At 43.2% G+C, this 26,848-nt stretch overlaps 1 protein-coding gene and 1 non-coding gene across 8 annotated transcripts in view; both read right to left on the bottom strand.

Moving 5' to 3' along the window:
- The window catches only part of SDK1 (sidekick cell adhesion molecule 1), a 740,828-nt gene that overhangs the window by 414,576 nt on the left and 299,404 nt on the right, over window positions 1-26,848 (bottom strand). For all 7 annotated transcript variants that reach the window (XM_043915387.1, XM_043915391.1, XM_043915392.1 and 4 more), the window contains 2 exons: window positions 19,845-19,951; window positions 17,231-17,378 (listed from right to left, as the gene is read on the bottom strand). In XM_043915387.1, the coding sequence (XP_043771322.1) occupies window positions 17,231-17,378; window positions 19,845-19,951 (255 nt within the window). The remainder of the gene's footprint in view (window positions 1-17,230; window positions 17,379-19,844; window positions 19,952-26,848) is intronic.
- On the bottom strand, window positions 24,088-24,160 carry TRNAG-CCC. The gene has a single exon. It is a non-coding gene; the product is annotated as a tRNA-Gly (tRNA).

A 26,848-nucleotide genomic window follows, 5' to 3' on the forward strand; every position in this document is an offset into this window, starting at 1 on the left:
AGTCCAGCGTGTGCAGGTTTTGCCCGAGAGGTGAGGAGCACTGAACAAGGACAGACTTTCCCTCTCTCCCCGCGTCTTCCTTTCTGCCCCCGTTTCCTTTCCTCTGCTGTGCTGGTGCTCTCCTGTGATCACTTCCTCCCCTCCTCTCCTCCTCTGCCGCCCCCACCGCCCCCTCCTCATTGTGTCTGTCCTGGAATTCAGGTCCTATCCACTCAGACCACCTGTGGGCCGCGTTCAGGTAAGACACTCTCTTCTTGGGGATTCCCCGACGTCGGCAGCCCTGGCTGCCTGCTCCCTTCCTGCTGTCTCTTTTTGTGGGCAGCTTGTTTCTCTAAATGTTGGCATTCTCAGAGCTGGCTTCTCTTCTTTTCTAACATCTCTCTCCCCTTCTCACGGTTTTAAATGCCACTTGTACGCTGATAGATTTCCAATTTTGTGTCTCAAGCTTAGATATTTCCTTTGAGCTCCAGACTTTTGTCATTCCAATTGTTGATCCAAAAGTTGATCTCTGCACACCGATCCTTCACAGGCATCTCTCTCAAACTTAGCAGGACCTCAAACCATTCTTATCTAGTAGTCATTGTTTCAGTAAATCAGAAACAAGAAGCCTGACTCCACAATGTACCCAATTCATCTTTAAGCCCTATTGAGTCTACTTGTTTAATCCTTATTTTCTTATTGCTGATTCATTCTATAACTGTTGATTATACTTTGAACCTATAGCTTTAATTCGTCCACTTTCCCCATTTGCTCTGCCCTGTCTTAATCCAAGCTGCCAGTGCCGCATTTGCAAATAAGATGTTTGCAAAAGCTTCCTGAGAATGCTGTTTCCACTGTTAGCACCCATTCTTCACAAAACAAATCAGATCATGACATGCCAAGCCTTTCCACTGCACTGAGAACAAAACCCAGACTCTCTTCCAGAGCCGCACGACGGGGCCCTGTGGTCATCTGAGGTACCCCCTACTGCCGCCACGCAGATGCCTTTCAGGTCTCAGACCACCAGGCTTTCCACCACCTCAGCTTCTACCAGCGGTGGGCCCAGAACATGTGGCCCCCTTTCTTCATGTCACTGGCTCCTTCTCTCTCTCCAAATTTTGGTCTAAATGTTATATCCTTGAATAGGGCTGATTCTCTTGATGCATTGGTTCATTTGCCCATTTCTCATCTGTTTACCCTTACCAGACTCTAAATTCTGTGAGAATAGGGACCAATGTGATGTTATCACCTGCCATAGTGTCTGACACAAGGAAGCATCTGGCAAGTGTTTCTCAAGGAAAAAAAGGCACGTCTTTACCCACACAGAACTTAGCTCAAGAAAATTACAAAAGAAAAAAAAAGATCCAAGGAAATATTTAATGATGATCAGTGAAAGTAAAAAAGAAGATTCAATGAAATATTTAATGATCATCAGTCAAATGTAAAAAAAAAAAAGAAAAAATGCAAAAAAAGAAAACAAAAAACAACTCAGTAAAGACTACATAAAGTGTCAGGTGTCAAAAGGTCACATACTGTATGATTCCATTCATATGAAATGTCCAAAACAGAGCAATGAGTATGGACAGAAAGGAGGTCAGTGTTTGCGGGGTCTGGTGATGGGGGCGGGGTTGGTGGTGGTGAGAGCTACAGATCCAGATGAAAATGCCCTGGTGGTGGTGGTGACCGCTCGACTCTGAATACACTTGGCCTTTGGACAACGCAGGCTTGAACTGCACAGGCCACCCGTGTGTGGGCATGTTTCAACAGTGATATCCCAGTGGTCATGCATGGATGTGAAAGTTGGGTCATAAAGATGGCTGAGCACTGAAGAATTGATGCTTTCAAAATGTGGTGCTGGAGAAGACTCTTGAGAGTCCCTTGGACAGCAAGGAGATCAAACCAGTCAATCTCAAAGGAAATCAACTCTGGATATTAATTGCAAGGACTGATGTGGAAGCTCCAATCCTTTGCCCACCTGATGCGAAGAGCCAACTCATTTGAAAAGATTCTGATGCTGGGAAAAATTGAAGGCAAAAGAAGAAGAGGGCAGCAGAGGATAAGATGGTTGGATCGTATCACCAATTCAATGGACAGGAACTTGGGCAAACTCTGGGAGACGGTGAGAGACAGTGAAGCCTGGCATGCTGCAGTCCATGGGGTTTTGAAGAGCTGGACATGACTTAGCGACTGAACAACAAACACTACAGTCCTACGTGGGTCTGTGGTCAGAGGAACTGGAGATACGAAGGGCTGATTGTAAGTTACATGTGGACTAACCCCAACACTGCTCAACGGTCAACTGTATACTAAAGACCACTGAACTATACAGTTCAAAAGATATACTTTTTGTAAATGATTTATTTTAAATTTTCATTTCTTGGCCATGCTGTGCTGTGTATAGGATCTCAGTTCCCTGATCAACCAGGGATTGAACCTATACCCCCTGCAATGGAAGTGCAGAGTCTTAACCACTGGACTGCCAGGGAAGTCCCCAAAGATATATTCTTTTAAAAGGATTAATGATAATTGAGTTACATCTCAATAAAGCTTTTTTTATTTTTAATAAAAGAACTGTACAAGATGAACTACAATGAAATGGCTACAATCCACTCACTAGATTGTGAGCCGTTCTGAGGCAGAATCATTGTATTGATCTTTTTATCCCCAGATCCTAGCACAGTGCTGACTGGTGGATGGGCTGAATGGATGAAGGATGACCTTGAGATCAGCAACTGTCATTTGGATGCAAATTCTCCAGCAATTAGACCTAACTAGGCTTTGGTCAGATCTGATTACAGCCAAGAATGAGCCCTCATGAGAAAATGATTCTGCATCACACAGACAGGACACTTTGTAATTCACAAAAGGCTATGAGATCTGTTACTATATCTGAATATCACACACAAGAATCACAGTCCTGTGAGGTGGGCAGGCCAGTTTATCATCACTTTGATTTTCCAGATGGACAAATGGAGCATCACTAAAGTTACAGACTGGCCCTAAGACACCTGCCTACACGTGCCACCGGGGGGTCAGAGAACAGGTGAGAAATGCCCACTGCAGGCCACCGTGGGGTCAGAGAACGGGTGAGAAATGCCCACTGCAGGCCTCCGTGGGGTCAGAGAACGGGTGAGAAATGCCCACTGCAAGCCACCGTGGGGTCAGAGAACGGGTGAGAAATGCCCACTGCAGGCCTCCGTGGGGTCAGAGAACGGGTGAGAAATGCCCATTGTAGGCCACTGTGGGGTCAGAGAACAGGTGAGAAATGCCCACTGCAGGCCTCTGTGGGGTCAGAGAACGGGTGAGAAATGCCCACTGCAGGCCTCTTTTGCAAATCACAGTCCTTTTGGGCAAGCTGAGATCACCTCTGCCATCCACATCCACAGGAATAACCTGGAAGGCATCTTTCAGGTGCTCAGCTCTATCCCTGGCTCTATCACTAACAGAGATTTGACCCTAAATCATGGAGCTACTCTCTTCCCCCACGCAGTCATCCACAAAATTGGTGTGATAAGACTTCCTCTGCTTTCCCGACTGGGAGGTCATGAAGATTTAGAGCGGTCTTGCAGAAGGGAACAGAGATATGTAGGACCCTCTGTAGCACCTCCACGGGCTGCACTTCACTTACCCTCCCCTGCAGACCTTCCTCCTCCCAGGGACGCCGGCTCCCTCCGCTCCTCTGCAGAACCCCAGCCAACAAATGGGCAGAACGTTTTCACATCAGACATTCACAGGATTGGTTTGACCTCATTTCACGTGTGAAAAAGCTAAGTTGCCCAAACAGTAACTAGGCCTGCCCAGAATCAGGAAATGGTCAGAGTGCAGCTGACTCTCAAAGTCATCTCTTCTTCGAAAACCCAGAATGCTGTGCAAAGCCTACCTGCTCCTCAAACTCTTCGCCTGCACACAGGACCGCTTCCGTTGACATCTGCGTTCCTCGACCACGTCCACATACAGGATCTCCAGGACTCTGCGGGGGCACTGCACCCCGCCTCCCGAAAGGCTGCCTCTCTTCCCACAAAGAGGGGGCCCGGGGACGCAGGCTGCCAACCGGACCAGCACCTCGTGCCGAGCTCGGCTGGCCACCGTCCCTCTGTGTGACCCGGGATCCTCTCCATGCCCCGCTGCCCTGGCCTCTCCAGCTCACAGCCCCCAGGGCCCAGCCCTAAGGTGCACGAGGGCCCACAAAGGACACAGCCTGTGCCTTTCTCTTGGCTCCAAGAACATCCTTTCCTTCCTGGAGTTTCCTTCTCCTCCTCGTTTGTGTGGGAGGAGCTCACACTGGTATCCAACATCTCTGCCTGAAGAGCCGGGTAAGACCAGACGTGAGCAGACTTGTCACAACACAGAGCCCCCAGGTGTGCGTGTAAGCTACTGAACCACACTCGGCGGCTGGCCCTCCATCCACGTGCAGGTGACACGCATCCCAGAGCGTCACCAGAAGCTGCCCTGGCGGGCCAGGCCCTGCATCTGGGTTACGGATGAAATAGTGTTACCACGTCTTCCTGACTTATTACCTCCAGCAGGATCCCCTGGCCTGAGTCCAAAGCATATTTCCTTCACAGGGGATTTGGTGCTTCAGGAGTGACTTCCGTGGATGACACCAGCGCAATTAGGTGCTTTAAAATGAACAGATAAGTGAATGAGTAAATGACCTGGATTTAGGGAGAGTGGCACGGACACCAATACTCTAAAAGGGAAGCTAATCAACGCCACTGCTCTTTGACTGTGTAATAAAGTATACATTAGGTGCACAGGTAGAAATGCCTCCCTAATTATCCAGCCGATAGTGAGACTGGCTTAAATTTCCCAAAGACGTTTTGAGAAGGGGACACTGGAGGAGGCATATCTCTTTGTACTCTCTGCTACAGGAGCCATTGACCAAGGACTGAAAATTCATTGCAAAACAACCTAAAAAATCCATAGTTCCAAATGAGTTGATGATTAGGAAGCTGACTCTGAGTACTAATGCATGCTTCTTTATATAATTAGAAAGCATAATGAGCAGAGAGGGGATGGTGATAAGACCACCACGTGATGTTTACTCTACCAGATAGAAAGGGATTTCACATCTGTGATTCTGTCCACTAAACAACGTTCCCCGGGAGAACTCCAAGAGTGTGTGGTAGGATAGGTATCACGATTTCATTTGGGATATCCCATCACATCATCTTTGTTGGGAGTAGTTAAAAGTCTTGTGCAAGGTCACACAGCTCCTAAGGGATGAAACTGAGACAAAAACTTTGGTTTTCTGAGTCCCAGCCTAGTGTAGGCAGACCCCACAGCATGTGCCCAGAATGAACTAAGTTCTATTATTTACTTATTTACCCAAGAAATACTTTCCATTCATCCAACAAACATTAACTTCTTAGTATGGCCAAACACTGAGCTAAGTTGCTGGGCCTCCAAAGACAAAGAAATAATCCAATTAAAAAATGGGCAAAAGCCCTGAAGAGACATTTTTCTGAAGAAGATATTCAAATGGTCAACAGGTACATGAAAAGGTGCTCAAAAATCACTAATCACGAGAGAAATGCAAATTAAAACAACAATGAGCTATCACCTTACCCCTCACAGAATGGCGATTATCAGAAGATAAGTGACGACAAGTGCTAGTGGGGATGTGGAGAGAAAGGAACCCTCACAGGCTGTTGGTGGGAATGTGAACTGGCATAGCTACTACGGAAAACAGCTTGGAGGTTCCTCAAAAAATTAAAAATAGACATTTTTGACCCAGCAATTTCACCTCTGGGTACATATCCAAAGGAAATGGAATCAATATCTCGAAAAGATATCTATACTCCCACCATGTTCATAAGAACATTATTTATAATAGCCAAGACATAGAAACAATCTAAGTGTTCACTGACGGATGAATGTGTATATGAATATTATTCAGCCATAAAAAAGAAGATAAACTTGAGGACATTATGCTCAGTAAAATAAGTGAAATAAGTCAGAGAGAGACACTGTATGGTCTCCTTTATATGCAGAATCTAAAAAACTGAACTCATAGAAAGAGAGAACAGATTGGCGGTTACCAGTGTGGGGTCCTGGGGGAAAACAGGTGATGGTGGTCTAGCTATAAGGTAAGTAGGTCCCAAGGATGTGATGTACACCCTGGTACATTACAATATTATATTGCACATTTGAAAGTTGTTAAGAGAATAGATATTAAGTTTTCACCACAAGAAAAAATCTTTAACTATAGGTTGTACGGAATACTAACTAAACTTATTGTGATACATATACATCAAATAATGATGCTGCACATCCTAAAATAATACAATGTTACACGTCAATACATCTCAGTAATACTGTACTGGGGTGGGGGGAAGACAAAGAAAAACTTTTCCCTGCTTCTACAGATTATAATTGGTAGCAAACAACCAACTTTATGCAAGGGAGATAGACAGACAGATGACAGCCATAAAGAAGCATATTATTTAGTGGTACATACTAATAAATGTGTTTTAAAATGCCTCTTGCTCATGGTTGTTGCCGTTTCAAAACAAAATGTGGATACAGATTTAAGAGCTAAAAAAAAGAGCAAGGTATGATTCAACTAACACATTCCAGGCTTGGCAACTTCCGAATTTATTGTTCATTAAAACTGTATTTTAATTATCCTAGTTTTAATTAAAGTATTATGTAGAGCTGGTGAAATGCAATTATGTGCAACTGACTTAAGATGTATAATAGGCTAATATTTGTAAAGAAATGCATTATTGTCACTAGATCTGCTCATGGAAAATGAAGTGGTATTTTATTTTCAAATGAAAAATCGGTACACAGAGTATTAAACTCTTGCCATTAAACACGACATTGCGCGCTCACACGGAACGGAGTCCCTATAGGACGCCCACGCCCACCCCCAGGCTGCCTCCTCTGCACAGGAACGGTCCCCCGGCTGGAACAAGCCCTGTGTCCCAAAGCAGGGGCACAGGGTCAGCTGCCTGCACATGCCCAGGGGCCTTCGCCAACTGCATCCTGCTGTGGTTACAACCACCATGACAAAAAGAACATTCTAGGCTTCAGAAGCCAGCACGTGGAAAGCCCATGGAGCGTGCACACGAAGCCAAGGCAGCAGGGCCCCAGCAGGCTCTCCGCCCCGGCCCTCCTTCCCAGCTGATCCTAAGTCCCAGAAGATGCCTACAGACACGCCACGTCCTCACCCACATGTACTCAGGACACTCGTGAAGCAGGTGTCAGGACACGACTGCTGTATGCAACGCCGTGTGGGTGACACAGAGCACCCACGGGTTTCATGTCCTTGGGCACTAGCGGGTCAATTGCTTCTCACTGGCTATCTCTTCCCACACTCCTTACCAGCACATACCCCCCTCCCCCGACTCCCTAAGAGTCTAAGTCCACCCACAAGAACTCAACCGGGCCACCCTCCTGAACTGCATCACCAGATCCCATCGAGTGGAAGGGACGAGATGGAGCAGCCAAGGACAGGATGAGAGGATGGGAGGTGTCCGGGGCACCCACTTCCCCTCGGTCCCCCACTCAGGCGTTCTTCCACCCCACAGCCATACAGTCTTCTGACTCTGCCAAACTGGACCACCCATCACTTCCTCCCAAAACAACACACAACCAGAAGCCACTTCCCACCTGCAAACCCTCTGCATCCTTGTTTCTCAGTTCCATGTGACAGGCTCTATACTTTATGCTTCTTTGAACCCAACTACCTTCTCTGCAACTGCATCAGAACCTCTCAGCTTTACTGAGACAGTCCATGACCACAAACCACAAGGTGCCACTGCACTCAGATGGTCCCCGAAGTCCAGCGTGTTGCTCGATTTGCTGTTGACTCTCCAGATAATTAGTTAATCCCTTCACTTCTCTCCTCGTGTCACACTTGACTCTAAACTTATAACTTATTCCCAATATTCAGAGAGGAAATAAAAATCACAAGGAAGTCCTCAGTTCTCCACAAGCACACCTGCAAACAGCAGGCATCCACGCTCTGTGTGGGCGCTGCCCTTGACTCTGCTCTCTTGACCCCTACTCTAGCTCTGAGGGGCCCCCCAGAGTCCCGAAGCCTGTGGGCCCCACCACGCTGGGGCCCTGCTCCACGTGCTGGGGACACAGCGTCTGTGCTGCCCAGCTTCCTCCAGGACTCTGCCCCTCGCCCACACCTCACTGCATCCCCACACTCTCCTTCTCCAGGAGAGAATTTCTGTAGCACATAAACATTCTCAGTTACTTCCCACCTTAAACACCTGTGCCGCCCCCCTACCGCCTCATGGATACTTGCCATTCCCAATAAAAATTCCCCCAGAGTTATTTCATCTTGCTATCTTTACTGCTTTCTCTGTTATTTTAAATATGTTAAAATTGTAATTACCAAACATTTCCTAATTAGAGAAAATAATAAAATGATGACCAATATTTCTAACATTCTACTTCCTCCTGGGTTTAACATCCCTTGTCCTCAAGCCGATCCTTAGCAGCTCTTCCAGCAAAGTTCTCAGGAACGTAAATTCTCAGTCTGAACAGGTCTTCCTTCCTCCCTCACTCTTGGATGTTAACTTGGCTGGATATGAAACTCTGGGATGACAGCTGTAGCCTCAAGTATGATCATCTTCTCTATTATTGCAGTCAACTGTCATCTAACTAATGTTTTGAGGAAATCTGAATTACGTGTATGGTTGCTTTTAAGGCTTCTTCTTTGTCTTTGAGGTTCTACAGTTACACTATAATAAGTTTAGATTTGGATTTAGTTTTATTTATCTTACTTGCAACCTTTTCTGTTTCTTGACTCTGAGGATTCCTCATGTTAGGAAATACTGCAATAATTATCTCTCTGAATATTACCTGCCCCATTTCCTTCATCCTTCCTTTCTGGGGCTCTTCTTAGATCCCTACTGACTCCTCTCCCCTCTCTCTCTCTCGGCCTGTCTTCTGTATCAGATCCCTACTGATTATTCTCTCCTCTCTCTCTCTCGGCCTGTCTTCTGTATCAGATTCCTACTGATTATTCTCTCCTCTCTCTCTCTCGGCCTGTCTTCTGTATCAGATCCCTACTGACTCCTCTCCCCTCTCTCTCGGCCTGTCTTCTGTATCAGATCCCTACTGACTCCTCTGTCCTCTCTCTCTCTCTCGGCCTGTCTTCTGTATCAGATCCCTACTGATGATTATTCTCTCCTCTCTCTCTCTCGGCCTGTCTTCTGTATCAGATCCCTACTGATTATTCTCCCCTCTCTCTCTCTCGGCCTGTCTTCTGTATCAGATCCCTACTGATGATTATTCTCCCCTCTCTCTCTCTCGGCCTGTCTTCTGTATTTTCCATCTTTTTATTTCTGTGCTTTATCCTGAGTATTTTCCTTTAGTCTAGCAAAACAATATTTCTTACTTTAGTTGTAATATTGTCTGCTCTTTCACCCATTCAATTGATTTTTTAAATAAATGATTGTATTTTTCACTTCAAGAAGTTTAGTTTTTCTCTATTTGGCTCTTTTTAAAGTCAGCACATTAAAAGATGTTCAACATCATTAGCCATTAGGGAAATGCAAATTAAAAACACAAGGAGTTATAATTACATACCCATCAAGATGGCTAGGATAAAAAATAGTGACAAGATTGAATGCTAGTGAGGAAGTGAAGACACTGGATCATTCACACACACTGGTGGGATACAAAACGGCACGGTCACTCTGGAAATAGTCTGGCATTTTCTTAAAAAAAAAAAAAAACCTCAACATGCAAATACCAGACGCCCAGCTGCCGCGTCCCTGGGCATTTATTCCAGAAAAATGAAGACATGCTCACACAAAACATATCCAAGAATGTTTACAGCAGCCTTATTTATAGGGTGAAAACCTGGATACAACCCAAACGTCCTTCACCAGGTGAATGGTTATATGGGCTGTGATAAGTCCATGCAATGGAAAACCACACCATAACAGGGAATCTGGTTCTCATATCTGCAACAACCTGAACCAATCAGAACTATGCTGAGTGAAAAAAGTCAATCCTAAAAAGTTAGACTGCATGATTCCATTTACAGAACATTCTCTCAATGATACAATTATAGAAATGGAGACCAGATTTGTGGTTGTCAGGATTTAGGGTGCAGGCCAGGGTTGGAGGAAAGGCGTTGTGACATAAACAGGCAACATAGTGGAACTGTTCCGTGTTCTGAGTGTATCAGCCTCAACATCCTGGCTGTGATGCTGCACAACAGCCCAACAAGGTCTCACGACCTTGTGGGGAACTGGCTGAAAGGCACATGGGATCTCCCTGTATGACTCCTAACCACAGCATGTGAATCTACAATTAACCCACATACTAAGTCTGATTAAAAATGAGGAAAAACCAAATATTGTATGATTTCATTCATATGAAGGACCTAGCGGCATCAAATATCAATAACCTCACATATACAGATAACACCACCCTTTCGGCAGAAAGCGAAGAGGAATTAAGGAGCCTCTTGATAAAGGTGAAAGAGGAGAGTGAAAAAGCTGGCTTAAAACTCAACATTCAGAAAACTAAGATCATGGCATCTGGTCCCATCATATCAAGGCAAGTAGATGGGGAAACAATAGAAACAGTGACAGACTTCATTCTTGGGCTCCAAAATCACTGAGGATGGTGACTGAAGCCATGAAATTAAAGGACGCTTGCTCCTTGGAAGAAAAGCTATGACAAACCCAGATTGCATATTAAAAAGCAGAGACATTACTTTGCCAACAAAGGTCTATATAGGCAAAGCTATGGTTTTTCCAGTAGTCATGTATGGATGTGAGAGCTGGGCAATAAAAAAGGCTGAGCATGGAAGAATGGATGCTTTTGAACTGTGAAGTTGGAAAGATTCTTGAGAGTCCCTTGGACTGCAAGGAGATCAACCTAGTCAATTTCAAAGGAAATCAATTCTGAATATTCATTGGAAGGACTGATGCTAAGGCTGAAGCTCCAATACTTTGGCCACCTGATGTGAAGAGCCAGCTCATTGGAAAAGACCCTGATGCTGGGAAAAATTGAAGGCAGGAGGAGAAAGGGATGACAGAGGATGAGATGGTTGGATGGCATCACCAACTTAACGGAAAGGAGTTTGAGCAAATCCCAGGAGATAGTGAAGGACAGGGAATCCTGGTGTGCTACAATCCATGGGGTTGCAAAGAGTTGGACATGACTGAGCAACTAAACAAAAATAACTGGCATCAAATTCTTAGAGGTAGAAGGTAGAAGGGTGGATGCCAGGGGCTGGGGGAGCGGGGATGGAGAGTTAGCCGTGAATGGGGACAGAGTTTCAGTTTTACAAGATGAAGGAGTTCCAAAGATGGGGTGGTGATGATGGCTGCACAGCAATGTGAATACAGTTAATGACAATTTACAGAGGAAAATAGTTAAGGTAGGTTTCATGCTACACATATTTTGCCACAATTTCAAAAAAAAATTACAAAAATAAAAACCACAAACCCTTCTAAAGATGTACTACTGTATGTGGAATAAAACCCAGATGCCTTCCCAAATTCTGGCACCTCCAGGATCCCACTTCCCCTCTTGGGCCCCTTCTCTGCCCACTCTCTGTCCACAATGCCCTGAGCACCAGACCACAGGTTAGCAAAGGCAACAGGCTTTGTACTGGATTTGCATGTGTGTGACCCTACTGCTCAGAATGTTCGTCCTCTAGATCTGTGCATGGATAGTTCCTCCTCCTTCAGACAGGAGCCTGAGGGTGCAGTGGGGCACAGAAGCAAAGTGTGGGCTCAGTGCTGACCAGCGGTTGGCCTCTCTCTGTTGCTGTTCCTTTCAGCAGAGTGACGGTAATGTTAATAACAACACAACCCGCCAGGCTGCTGTGGGGCTTCAGCGAATCAGTACAGAGAAAAGGCTTCAAACAGTGCCTAGCACTCAAAAAATACGTAATAGCAATACTTACCAATAGCATCTCAAAAATATCACAGAAATCATGTTCAATGAAAGAAGGCAGAAACAAAGGATTTCATATTCTGTGATTCTATTTATAAGCAATTCTAGAATAAGCAAACTCACCTATGGTACTACAATGAAATTAGGGGGCAGAGTGGGGCAGGGACCAGGGGTAGGAATAGTCCCAGGCAACTTGATTAGGAGGGTGATTATATCCACGTATACACTTGCTAAAATTCATCAACCTGTGTGCTTAAAATCTGTATGTCCTCTTGTATGTAAATTACAACTCAACAAAGAGGATTTTAAACCCTCACCTGCACAGAGCTGTCCTTGACCACACCCCGCTCCTGCTCCACTCTCTCCCGCCCAGCTTTCCATGCCCCTCTTCGCTTCCATCGCCCTCTGGTTGCTCCTGTGTCTCCTGGACCGAGACTCCCTGAGGCAGAAGCGCCGCTGTCCTCAGGCCCCATCTGTCCTGAGCAGCTGGAACAGTGCCTGGCACAGAACAAGTGCTCGGCAAGTGCCTACTAAGTGCAGGAGCGAAGAAAGAGCAGGGGAGAGGCGGGTCTGGCCCTGAGCACTGCTGGTGCGGACGCCAGAGAGGACCCAGAGGTCACGGACGGTGCCATCCTCATTTCTGACATGAGAAAATGGAGGCAAAGGCGAGTAAGTCATCTTCCCAAGGTCAGAATTAATGGTGGAAGCAGGTCTGGAGCTTGCCTCTCCTAGTCTTTCTTACTTACACAAATATGGCTCAATTCACACGTATAGACATACTCTATAAACATTCACAAAATGCCTATAAAACATAATATGAAAATTTTAAAAGCATATTATTTTGAAAGCCCGGTTAACTATAAAAATATTATTACAACCAGATCTACTTCATTCAAGCATTAAGTTGTGACTTCCAATACAAGTGCTAATTTAAACACATCTTTCTTGCAGCACTTGAAATGAAATGGTAATAGGTTAATGGATGTTCGAATATTTAAGCACGGACAATCATGAGTCAGACTGTTTTTAAGTCACCTGGGATGCTGTTTCCTGCCTATACTTCACAATTCAGCTCATTCCGAGCAAGTCGTCTCACAAAACTGACTCCAGGTTTGAAATATTTAGTCTATAAACCTCGCATTCCTAGGAAAACACGTGCCTGTACCCTTGTGCTTAGACATTCCTGTCAGGTAGGCTAAGGGTGCAGTTTGAGCATAAGAACCTGCAATTAAGCAAAAGAATGGCACTGCACAGAAGTTTCTGCGCCCTAATCTGATAACTGCCAACATAAATTACCTCCCGGAGGTAAGAGAACTACTGAATGACATCAGCATTCACATTTCATATTTTGAGAAATAAAAGGAAACAAAGAACATACATCTAAGCTGAAATAACGCAGAACAATTTTATTATCGAATTAGACTATACTTATAAGATAAGGCTATACTCATCTCTGACATGCAAAAATTGCAAACTAACTGTTTGGATTCAGTAAATCAGAAAAATAAATAAGCACTTTTTTCATCTTTTCAGATAAATATAACCTATAATTACCAATTCACAATTCTAAGTATATCTTGTTCTCAATTCTTTCAAAATATTGTTTGCTTTTCCAAGATATATTTCTGCTTCATTAGCACCACTTTCTCCTGAGGTCTGTTATGTCTCCCCCCCCCCCCCCGCCCCCACGTCTTGGTGAGGATGTTTACACTATTACAAGAATTGCCTTCACACTCCTCTTTCATCTGTTTTTCCAGTATTACATCCCTGCTCTGCACAGCACCAGGCCAAGCAGGGCGGTAAACACAAAGCCGTCTTAGATGGTCAGGATCCAGGGGAGGTGAAAACCACTTGAGGAGACAGAATCTACAAACACAGTACAGGGTCGTGACTCTTGCTAGCTAACGTCTCCAGGTGAGATGCTGAAAGAAAGAGTGGCCACGTCTGGCACATGCCCGTCGTCGGCACAGACCCTCAGCTTACTGCTCCAGACCCAAGACACTTGCCTCCAGGTGACACTCCTGCCTTCCCACCTTATCAGTGCCCTGTGGAGTCCTCTGCCTTCAGCCCCTTTGCCATGGAACCTCCCATACTCAACATTTCAGGAGCTGGGACCTGCACCCCCTTGGGAGGCCCCGCTCCCTGCTCCTGGGGCCTCAGGAGGAGCCCCGGCTGCCGCCCCGGCCTCTCCTTCAGTTGGCCAGGCTCTGCAGTTCTCTAAACACTCCAGCATGTTTCCTTCGTGCTCAGCCAGAGGCATCCTCTGTGACCTGCAGCCCAGAGCATCTTAACTAATATGATGGAACTCTCTGGGCGTTGCTCACTGGCATGTATGGTCCGCAGACACTGCAAAGCCTGTAAGTAACGCTACAGCAACCACCCCCACGGTTAACCAAGCCTTCTTTGCTAACCTTGAACGTGGGACACACAACTGTCTAATGACCGGATCCCCTCGGCCATCTACCATCATGTCACTCTTAACAAAGCAGTCCAAAACAAAGGTCTACACCTGAGTTAGAAGGCCACGTTTGCCTTCTCTTTGTCAGGAATTTCTGAAGATAGGGACCAACAGATCCGATACAGGAGGACAAACAACACACACAGGCATGTTCACTGTTGACGTGGGTGTGTGACTGTGCGGGCCTGCGGCTCATGGCAAACCCAGGCTAACCTACAGTATTCCAAATTGAAAGCTGCTATTCTAAAACAGGAGGAAAAAGACGAAAGCAGTGTAAGGAAAAAATAAATCAAAAGCACAAAGAAGGTTCGGCAAAATAAAGTGAAAAGAAGAACTGGCCTGGTGCAGAAGAGAGCCTGAGATGTAGCGTCAGCAGACCTGGGTCGGAGTCCCGGCTCTGCCGTTTGTCAGCCATGTGCCCTTGGGTGGGTCATTTAACAGTCCCAGTCCTCGGCTCTGATAGCTAATTATACCTGCCTCAGAAGGCAACTCTGAGGATTAGAGAAGATGTTTAAAGTGTACTCAATAACAGCTGCTGTTAATATTATTAATAGACTATTCAACTAATTTTTCAAGTTGAGAAACATTAGACTCACTGTTTCCCTTGAAAATGGAAAAAAAAAAAGGTCATTTAATTTTAAGCCTAAAGCTCACATTTCTAAGGTTATGAGATAATGTTAAAACGTAGTGGGGAAGGGGTGGCAAGGTGAGGTTCCTCCTTCCCTCGATGAAGGTCCATCTCTCCTGTGTGTTAGGGTGCTGACCCCAGGGAATCAGGGTAAAAGCCGATGGAGAGGTTTGAGCTATTTCAATAGGTGTGAAACACCTTGAGCCAAACGTTTCATTTTTAAATGATGCTCCTCATGGTCCAGAACAGATCTAATGCCATCTGAGTTTTGTCTGCCAACCATCTGGGCAGAGGCAATACATAAGCGCTCTTCCATCTGAGGTCTGAGCTGGACTTTATTAGAAGTGTAAAGTAATACATCTGTGAATGATGCATAAACTTGTGAAGAGAACCACGCAAGTACTGATTTATGATATCTTGCACAGCAGGTACTTAATAAATATGGGGGTGATGATGGGGTGGAAAATATGAAACTAAAAGGCCTTGAGAAAGTGTAAATATCCATAATCAGCCTCATCTCATCTCTTAAAAAGAAAAAGCCATCAGGCATATTACTCTACTGAGATTGGAGATTTATCAATCGCTTCACGGTGTAAGCAGACTGTCTGTTTGCTATGACACTAAGTTAAAGTCCTATGAGCATCTTTGTATTATTAGCTCACCAGGAATTAAGCAGCCTTCAGCAAGAAACCACAAGTTAAAAAAAAAAAGAAGCTTACAAAATTAAGAGTTGTTATTTCATTCTGCATCCTTTTGTACTTGAATAAATGTTGTCTCAGGAACATAGCTAGACAATGGATTAACAAATGAATTACTATGTAGTTATATGCTACTGAATGAAAATAATCCTTCACCACTGACACTAATTACAAGCTCCAGGGTTTCAGAGGAAGCCTAAGTCACCGCACCTGCCCTTCCGAGGACTGACTCCACCTCTGCCCAGCCACACCGTGTTCAACACCGGGACCCTCCAGAACACTGCACGGGAATCTCTCTCGGCCGCCTTGCTCTCAGCCCCACCACCTCTAAGAGGATGAGAAACTGATCCCTTGTCTCTGTTTCACCCCAATTCCAGAGGCATTTTTTTTTCCAGAGGCATTTTTTATAATTGGAATCAATATAAAGGTGGATACCTAAGCAAGTTTCAATAAAATACAGAAAAAGGACAGAAGTTATCCCATTTCCCAAGGTAATTTATACTTTTACTAGAATTTTAAAATATGGTTTTTACATATTTCAGTATTTTTCCTGTTTTCAATAACCAAGATAGAAACATTTGCTAAATAAGCTTAAGGATTGTGTAGGCACAAACAGAGTTCTGAAGCCCAGGCGGAAGAGTGGGGATTCTGGTCTTAAAGATGGGACAGAGTGGATGGTCAAGTGGGGAGAAAGCATATTTGAAAAACCATTCAGCAAATTCTCTTACACAGATCCTTTCTGGGAAAAAAATAAAAGCATTTTCTTCTCACAGGTTTTTTTTTTTTCCCCCCCTGAGTGCAACCATCTGATGGAATAAATATTTGACATTTAGCCCAAGATTACAGCATTTCATGATTCTTTCAGAAATGTCCATCCTCAAAACCTTTATATTCAGTATACTATCTTTAAATTACATTGCAAAATGCCCATTTATGAAATATATCCCAAATGTTCTTCTTAATCACTTAAAGCTTCCAAATGCAGAAACTATCTGGCATTAGATAAATATCTTAAATGGGAGATAGGCAAGAACACCTTGAAATAATGCTTATCTAATCACAAAGCAACTGCTCTGCAATAGATGGGTGAACCACTAATTAGATGGAGGGAAATAAAACTGTCATGGTAGGATAAAAGGATAAAGAGAAATAAGCAGTAATTACTGTTTTATCGTTAGAGAAAGTAGTATCAAACGTGGCTCAGTAAAAAGAGGGAAAACCCTACAGCTCTGTAAGTAAATACCAGAACTTATTAAATTAGTACTCGGAGCTCAGCACAACTCAGGATGACAACGACGTCTCAAAAAAGTGCGTTCAGAAAAGGGAAAAAAAAAACATTAAGAGTGAGTGGGGTGCGTTAGTTAGGGCATGTGGTATACTGAAGAATAACATTATATGACGCTTTTCTCAAACTGCTTAAAAATTTCCAAGCCAGTCTTAAAATAGCTCTTGATTAAGGCTGAGGTAGGTCTACTGTAGGCCAGGTCACTCTTTCTGAAGCTTAATTGGTACACTTAATGCGTACAGTGGTACCGACCGGCGCCGTGAGACGTGTTTGGAACTGCAGAATTTGGGGCGACTTACATCCTGCTGCTGGGGATAATCTTCTGCCCCTCCCGGAACCACGTCACCTGGGGCCGCGGGCAGCTGCTGATGGGCGGCAGGCTGAGGACGGCCGCGCGGCCTTCCGAGACCACTCGGCTCTCGTCTGCATCCGTGAAGTCTCCCATATCTGCAGAGGAAAACCAGACTTCTAAGTTCCAGAAGAGTCTTTTTGAGAGGGAGGGAGGTCAAAGATGGCCACTGTATTTTATGGCAAAGTCACCACCGTCGCCCTCATGAAGCAGTGAGACCACAGAGGAGGAGCGCTGGCGGGTGAGTGCGGGCTGGGGGCGGGGTGAAGCAGGGGTCGGCGGAGCCACGGGCCGCCAGGGTGCCCACCGGATGCCTCGTCGGCAGACCGCCATGGCCTTGTGCTGCTGCTTCAACAGGACAAGCGCACGTTTGCAACAGATTTTAATACTGACTTATTTGTTGGAAAGCATCCTCCTGCTGCATGAAGCATTTCCCCAGAAGCGCTAAGAAAATGCCTTCGACAGAGTCCAAAAGTCTAAGGTGGGGTGTTTCGAGAGAACAGCATAGAAACATGTATATTATCAAGGGTGAAACAGATCACCAGCCCAGGTTGGATGCATGAGACAAGTGCTCGGGCCTGGTGCACTGGGAAGACCCAGAGGGATCGGGTGGAGAGGGAGGTGGGAGGGGGGATGGGGATGGGGAATACATGTAAATCCATGGCTGATTCATGTCAATGTATGGCAAAAACCACTACAATATTGTAAAGTAATTAGCCTCCAACTAATAAAAATAAATGGAAAAAAAAAGAAAATGCCTTCGGACACCACCCGGATCTCTGCAGCCGGTTCTGCCCAGGCAGCCCTGCTCAGCTTCGCCTGTTTCTGGGCTGAAAGCTTCCTAAAAGAGTCTTCCGGGAGCAGTGTGTTTTTAACCATTAGTTTACTTTTGGAGGGTTCTCTAAACCCCATGCTACTGACTTAATTCGGGGCAGGTAGGTTTTGTTCCAGTGCTTGTGCTACTGGTTTAGAGCATTTAAAAAATAGGATCACAGGAAAAAAAACCCAGACATTACAATGTGGGTATATGTGGCCAGTTTTAAAATTAGTACCATCTGAAAGGTTTGAAACATTTTCACATTATAAGTAGCTACAGATATATGTATATACACATGGATATGGAATTCATATAAATTTGGAGCAGTCTATAAAAGATCTCTATTATCAATCAATTTGTGATTCAAAAGAAATTATTTGCTATGTTGCAAGCAGTATTTAATAGTCTAGGAAATAGATGAAACAAGTTAATGAAACAGATTACGATATTCATAGTTAAAGTGAAATTTGTTATCAAAGAGATAGAGAAAATCGAGATAAGAAAGTCTAGCCCTAGAGATAAAGGATAGCAAGGATATAAATGATTAAGGAGAAAAAAGCCCAAAATTAAATTTTATAAACTAGTACTTAATATATTATAATAAATTCTAAGCTTATTCAAATATATTTTGAGTACTGACCTTAATTTTTTATTTATGAATTGTTTTCAATTATTCAATTGAATAAAAGTTCTGAATTATTCTGCAGACAGGTTTAGTTCAGTGACTTCACCACCACAATTCAGAAAAATGAAGCCTTCCTAGTAATTAAAACTAAACACGTATAGCATCAGCAACTTACACAGTCACTAGAAATTACAGGGGAAAAGTAGAATAACTAGAAATCATTTTATTTTATACAGTAACACTGAAAACTGCAAGCCTTAACTGGGGTCAAAATGACAAGTGAGAAAATACCATCATCATTGGTTGACATGACCCAATTCAGGAGCTCTTTAGAGTTCTCTAAAATCTACTATGATGCATTAATATGCAATTTAAAATGCCAACACTTTTTGCTTTCTTTTAAATGAAGAGACATTTTGGTCATAAATTCAGAATATAATAAAGCCTACAGGCCACTTTACATGGACCCTACCCGTCACAGATTTTGGACTAAAGTATTAATACTAAATATTAATGCTGAAGTATTAAATGCTTTGAATTGGCTGACTCCCCTCTCCACCATTCTGCTAAACACTACACCAAAATTCCAGTCCCCTGTGTTCTGATATCCCCTCTGGTTACTTTTAAAAGTTTCATTCTCCAAAATGGTCTGCCCAGCTGAGAATTATTAACTCAGTCCAGAATTGAGACACGCTATCCATGTACTTGGGCAGCTAAAGGATTTCTAAACAAATCATCATTGGAGAGAACTGGTTATGAACAGACCAAATTTTATCTGAGTTTAACTTTTTTATTTTAAAAACATTTGAATCTGAATATAACAAAAGCTGAGAGCAACTAATTCATAAAACACAAGGCATCTTGCTCATTTTTCCTATCCTCCACGGAGCCTTATCTCCTGAATTGAAAGAAGTGGCATTCACCTCACCAGCCCCACCATCGTCGTCGGACCAGCTGCATTCGATATTTACTTATCTCTCAACCAATTTTAGCAATTATCCTCTTCCAAATAGAACCCGAGATAGAAACTCAATTCCCACCATGGTCAAAGGTGATTTTGATTAGCGTGCCCACAGACACTGTTTTATTTAACATTTGTAGATGTTTTCAATGTGCACATACATGCGACTTGAACTTCTGATCTTCTCTGCAAGAGTGCTCCCATTCTGTTTCGAACAACACAGCGGTAAAACCCGGCATCCAGCCTTTGCAAAGATGGAATAACGTACCTGCCAAACAGCAAAAAGCAGTGTTAATGGTTGTATAACTACACAGCCAGCCTTGGCATCCAATCTAGTATATTTTGGTATCTAGCAGCAAAAATATTTTTGGTAAACTAGTATCTATGCACCCCTTTCCTGACCAACACACTCACTGCAACTGCAGTTTATCTGTGAGGTTACGTAATGGCTGTGTGTCTCTTCAGCTAGGCTGTGACTGCCCCCCACAGTGAGGTTCTGGACCTGTCTTGTTCACCACTGCACCCCGGGCCATCATGTAGACACGTCACCCAAAAGGGCCTGAATGAAAGAGAACTGCTAAGTAGCTGAAAAGCATTCCACGTAAACTAGGCCTTTTTTATTTATTTTTTTAAATTCCCTTTCTCAGAATTTCTAAAAATTCTTTCTAGAACTGCAACAGTCTTAGCGTGTTATGTTCTCCTGCATCAAAGTTCAGACAACGCGGGATGAGACATAGGTGTTATTCAGGCAAAGCGAGAGGGACGCCAGGGCACAGCTCTGCTCCCCGCAAAGAGCAGACGCCTTCCAGCAGCATTCACTTCACATACCTGCCTTTCTTCTACACATATGGCCTGATATTAACTTTAAAGTCTTTCCTGATTGACTAAAAGGTTATTTTATTTGTATTTCCCATTCCTATGATTATGAACAACCATTCTTCAAATCAATGCCTTTCTAAAAAGGTCAGTAAATATTATAGGGCGGGAAAGTAATTAGAAGATATGGTTTCCATAAAAGCCCTGGTTTTTTATAATTCAGGGATTTTTTTTTTTTTTGCTTTTAACTTTAATTGAGGGATAATTGCTTTACAATGTCATGTTGGTTTCTGCCATGCATCAACACGAATCAGCCATAGGTACACACGTCCCCTCCCTTTTGAGCCTCCCTCCTTCCACCCCTCCCATCCCATCCCATCCCACCCTTCTAGGTTGTCTCCGGGCACTGACTTTGAGCTCCCAGTAATGCAAGATGTTTTTAAGTCCATAAACAAGCAGGAGACACAAGGGGGGACCACTTGATGTGAGTTCTGCAGCTCCGGAGCTCAAATCTTTCATGCTACCTAGGAGAGCACATTTAATTGGTTTCTAAGCTATGTTCACCAAGAAGCAAGACTTGAGTTCTGGATACTTTTCACACATGGGAGGGTGCTACCCTAAGAAGGAAAAAGAGAGCTTGAACCCAATCAAATAGTTGCCTACTTTCCCAAAAAGAGAAGACACCATGATGCTATCCTTTTCTAACAAGATGCTCTGCTAATAGACACCTGCTGCTGAGTCACGTCAGTCGTGTCCGACTCTGTGCGACCCCACAGACGGCAGCCCACCAGGCTCCCCCGTCCCTGGGATTCTCCAGGCAAGAACACTGGAGTGGGTTGCCATTTCCTTCTCCAATGCATGAAAGTGAAAAGTGAAAGTGAAGTCGCTCAGTCACGTCCGACTCTTAGTGACCCCATGGACTGTAGCCTACCAGGCTCCTCGGTCCATGGGATTTCCCAGACAAGAGTACTGGAGTGGGGTGCCATTGCCTTCTCCGAATAGATATCTAGTTATCTAGTAATAGGTATCGTCAACTAAAAAATACTTCCTCTTACAAAGTATAATCAGAGAAATGTAAAAAAAAATAATAATCATCAGGTAAAAGGCACCAAGTAACACACACTTTATTTGCTCAATTCCTACACATACCTTGAAATCACTTATATTCAACTAACTGTTCATCTTTTTACTCAAGTATGTCCAATTAGTCAACCAGAAAAAGGAAATGATAGGCATAATTTTTAAGTGAATAAAACTTTTGGACAATACAGGTAATTCAGTATTAAGCAAATATTAATCAAAGTGTGTTTGCCCCCTGATAACCATCATGAGATCTTATGGCAAGATTAATAAAATATTTTATGAAAAAATACTGCTGAGCCTTAGTCTTCAAGATTTTATTCTAAAAAAAAAAAAAATCTATTCTATACTGAAGAATGGTTCTCAAACAGAAAATTAATTAGTGAAGACAATCAGAACAATACCAAACTGAACACAAAGAGTCAATGCCATTTATTTAAATTACAAATCAAGACTAGAAGGATGAGCAGCTTTGATTATTATATACTGTGATTATAATAAGGAAGAGTTTTGAGATTAGGTTAAAACAAAATCAAGAAAAGTTTTTGGAAAAGAAATAACAGAAGTTACTGGAGTACATATTTGAAAAACTACAAGAACAGTTTCATCATTGCAACTTAACCACATTTATACGATTGTTATTAATATTTTTTTTGCAATACCTGAATAGCTTTTATGTTCTTATGAATTTCTATAGTAATCCTATGTACTAATACACAAAAACAGCACTGCTTTCAAACAGGGAGAAGCAGATAAAAAACTGAATATTAGGCATATGCTGCTTTGTACCGTCTCTTAGTCTAATGTCTCACCAGGGAAAGAAATATACAAAAAAGTTGCAAAGTATTCCACCTAATACAGGAATTCCTACACAAATTATATTCACCCAACAGATGGGAATATTCAGCGCAAGCCTATTGTTTACAAACATACACTTTTAAGCAGAGAAAGTTTCCTGACTCTTTGTAAGAAAGCATGATAAAATCTTAGCACCATATGCCACTAAAATATAGAGAATGCCTGTTCCCATTTCAAAAAACCACACCAGGGAACATTTGTATTCACCGTTTCACAGCAGAATCTACCAGACCAACAGAACCTTTTCTGGGGCCAGTTCATTATCAGGAGGAGCAAATTAAAGAAAATCGAACACAAAATCACAACAAACCCAAGGGTTTAAATGTTCTTTCTGGTATGTAGAGTACCTCAGCTCTGAACTGCCACTAGAAATGGGCAACGGCGACAACCTCAACTTTCTCTAAGAAGCCGTTCTAGGTCCAATTCAGTCCTAACAATTGCTTGACTAGCCCTACCTGGAAAGGATGATGACATTGTCTGCCCAGGGTCTGCACCGTGTTCCTGTGTTTGGAGAATTCTTTGCTCCATTAACAGGGCACAGGAATGAGATAGTACATGACCCCTGCACACACACAGTCTGGACACTTAGATCTGGGACTGGGGACACAGGAGCAGGGCTAAAAGAGCATCTTCCAACGGCACAGCGGCGGGCACAAAGGGGCCCTGGGTCAGGGGACCGGGGCAGGCGCCCAGTGCCAATCAGGGCGGGGGCTCTACTGGTGGAACCAGGGTCCAGCAGTACCAGCAGCAGCAGGACCCGACGGGGCTGGCGATGGGGGCGATCCGGCTCTGGTGGGCCCGCTTCCCTCTGTTGTCGCCCAATGTCCAGCCAGCCCTGAGACTGTGAGAGCAACCCAATGACCAGGTGACAACTTCCTTTATTTCACAGAGGCTTTGACTGACCTGTCCTGGAACGCCCCAGAATGTAGCTGACGTAATCTTGGTTGAAAAAACGTCTTAAGTTACTAGGCACTCATAATGGTCACAGAAAAATCTCAATAATGCCTCACTGAATAATCTCTTTTTAAAAAATCATGGCTTCCTGGCTAACCACTAAGAATCATTAAAGTGGTAAATAGTCCCCAAGAAACTGAGGCTAATTAACACATTATGAGGAGTATCCCTAATAAGAGTCACTCAAATTTTAGAAAGTATCTGACAAAATACTGTCTGTTTCAGCACAGTTACTGCTGAGCAGTTATTCCCAACAAGAGTTAGACGCTCTAAGCACACAGGTCTGCAGAATCCTATCAAGTTCAGAATAACAAAATTACATCCTCCTTGTAGAAAAGAAAAGCCATACTTCTCCCTCTAATGGCAGGGACGTAACTCAATCCATAAGAAAGATTTTTCATACCCATTTAAACTAGATTTTTTTTTTCTTTTTGGGGGGCCTACATTCATTTTATGCCACCACAGACAAGACTATTCCCCACAACTTTAATTTTTTTTACACTGGCATGGAAATATATATTTTGCATGAAAATAAACAACCAAGTTCTATAATAAACTTTCCTATTCTGGCCCAAAGTCCAGTGTTATTTGTTTTAATATTTATTTTTATTTATTTGGGTGCTTTGGGTCTTCATGGCATCAGTGGGATCCTTAGTTGAGGCATGAGGACTCTCAACTGTGTCATGTGGGATCTAGTTCCCTGACCAGGCTTTGAACCTGGGCCCCCTGCACTGGGAGTGCAGAGTCTTAGCCACTGGACCACCAGGGAAGTCTTCCATTCTTTAAAGTGTTAAGGAAAAAAAAAAACTAAGCTGTTTATATCCTTCTTAGAACTAACGCAATTCTATTTTTGGAAACAAGATGACAAATAATTGTATTTTCAATTTCATTTTTAAAAATTTCCTATTTGAAACTTTAAAATACAGCAACAGTCAAAAGTGGAATGAATCTATAGTTGGTTTTTTCCTCAAGTAAATAGTGAAATGAAAAATCCAGACTGAAACTTGTTAAGAAAGAGATGGACCCAAAATTTTGAAGCATTGTCCAGCTCACTAATATGTCCTAGACATTAAGGGTTACGTTTTGAATTCAAGAGTTAATCAGTATGAAGTTAAACAGCATAATAAAGATGGAACTTAGTCAATGGGAACATTATAGCCTCAAAAGTTCTCTAATCTGAATTTCATTTACTTAAAAACCTGTATTAAGTTGAAAGAGGCGACAGACAGGTCCCTTCTGGGACTGGGCTAGGAAGCACCTATGTGTCTGTCGTACTGTTTGAGAACATAAATCTGAGGACTACAAGCGCTCCAGAGAACAAGCAGATGCTGAGTATCCACAGACCAGTAACTACATGTGAACTGTGTATTCACTTACAAAAGCTAATTCAAGATTTCAAAGTTAACACTGAAAAGTTCCAAAATATCTTCCCCTGGGGTTGTGGTTTTTGTAATTTTCTCTAACAGGAACACTGTTTTGGGATCACTCATTCCTCATCCATTCCTAGCTTCAATCATCAAACCAGGGACAGAAAAACAGAAATTTACGTTCTGGGAAATACAGACACATGGCCGAAAATAGTCTGTCAGATATGTGATTAGGAGAAAGTGAAAGTGAAGTGGCTCAGTTGTGCCTGACTCTTTGCGACCCCGTGGACTGTAGCCTACCAGGCTCCTCCCTCCATGGGATTTTCCAGGCAAGAATACTGGAGTGGGTTGCCATTTCCTTCTCCAGGGGATCTTCCTGACCCAGGGATTGAACCTGGGTCTCCTGCATTGCAGGCAGACACTTTAACCTCTGAGCCACCAAGGAAGCCCAAACACCTCTCAAATCAGAAAGAACAGAGCCTCAGAAATTTTTGTGAAAGACCTCAGGTTTTTTAGAGCTAAAAATCCTTTATTCCATCTGTTTACTTAATTCTTTATTTTGCCAGGTTCTCTAGAGACATTAAAAAATCTAAGACCGTTTTATGAAGGGCTAAAATATGAGGAGAAATGTCAGTTCCTACACAGTCAAACTGATCCACACCAAACACAATGGAGAGAGAACCTAGGCTATTAAGTGTTACAATATTAGCATAAGTGAATTAGAAACTAATTAAAAAGCTTTCACTTGTCTCGTTGGAAGCATTTGTGGACAATTATGTACACACTTGTTTGGTCATTCTGGTTAAAGTTCTTAGATTCGACAATGATGATGAGACGAACGAGGCAAATGGAATTAATTGTCTAAATCCAAATCACCTCCAATAAGAACTTTTAAAAGTTCAATGCTGATTCTGCTTCAGAAATTCTCTGCAAAGAATCATATCTGCTATGACCACACGGAATTGAAAAGATAGTCAATTAAAATCAGAAGTAAATATAAACAATACACAACTGAGCAGGAGGAATATAAGCCTCGTGACACACTATTAATATTAGACATCAAAATCAAACACGACAGCACAGACTCGCACCATGAAAGCCTTGGAATTCAACATGGATACTCTGACCAGGAATGAGATGAGAATAGTCCGCCCACTTTCACCTGCCAGAGTTTATCTTCCCCTTCCTTATAAACAGATTGACAAAAGGACCTGATGCCTTAGGAATGAGAACCTCACTTATTAATTCCAGGGCTTTAAATATAGCCTTGTAATATAGAAGAAAGGCCAAAATTAGGCTGAAAGCTTTATATCTAGTGCCCAACCATTCACATCCTGGGCTCCAGGAAATAAGAAAGCTACCCCAAGTGTTAAGAGTTTGGGATTATAGGGATTCTGCTTATTTTAGTCAAACTGGGCAAGACTAGTTCATTGAAACCAAAACATAACCCACTGTTGTTGTGAGCTGGGCAGCTCACAGAGGACAGTGAACCAGGAGGAATGACCAGAAACAAGGTTGGGAAACTGAACAACCTGGGGACTTGGTCCTCTGTGGGAAAATGCAGGTTGGGGGTTACCCTCAGTTTGGCTGGTTGGTGACAAAACCAACTGGTTACGTTTCACTTAAGAAAATGGACATTTCCTGATGAGTAGGGGACCCAGCAGATTAAAAACAAAACAAAAGTGCTCGCTTCGGCAGCACATATACTAAAAACAAAACAAAAGACTCTGTTAGCCTTTGACCTGTTTTGCTTTGTACTCCAAGGTTAACTTTGCCTGTTACTCCAGGTATCTCTTGACTTCCTACTTTTGCGTTCCAGTCCTCTATAATGAAAAGGACATCTTTTTTGGGTGTTAGTTCTAGAAAGTCTTATAGGTCTTCATAGAACCGTTCAACTTCAGCTTATTTAGCATTACTGGTTGGGGCATAGACTTGGATTACTGTGATACTGAATGGTTTGCCTTGGAAAGGAAGAGAGATCATTCTGTTGTTTTCGAGATTGCATCCAAGTACTGCATTTTGGACTCTTGTTGACTATGATGGTTACCCCATTTCTTCTAAGGGATTCTTGCCCACAGTAGTAGATACAA

Source organism: Cervus elaphus, chromosome 10 (assembly GCF_910594005.1).
Source record: "Cervus elaphus chromosome 10, mCerEla1.1, whole genome shotgun sequence".
Taxonomy (NCBI): Eukaryota; Metazoa; Chordata; class Mammalia; order Artiodactyla; family Cervidae; genus Cervus; species Cervus elaphus.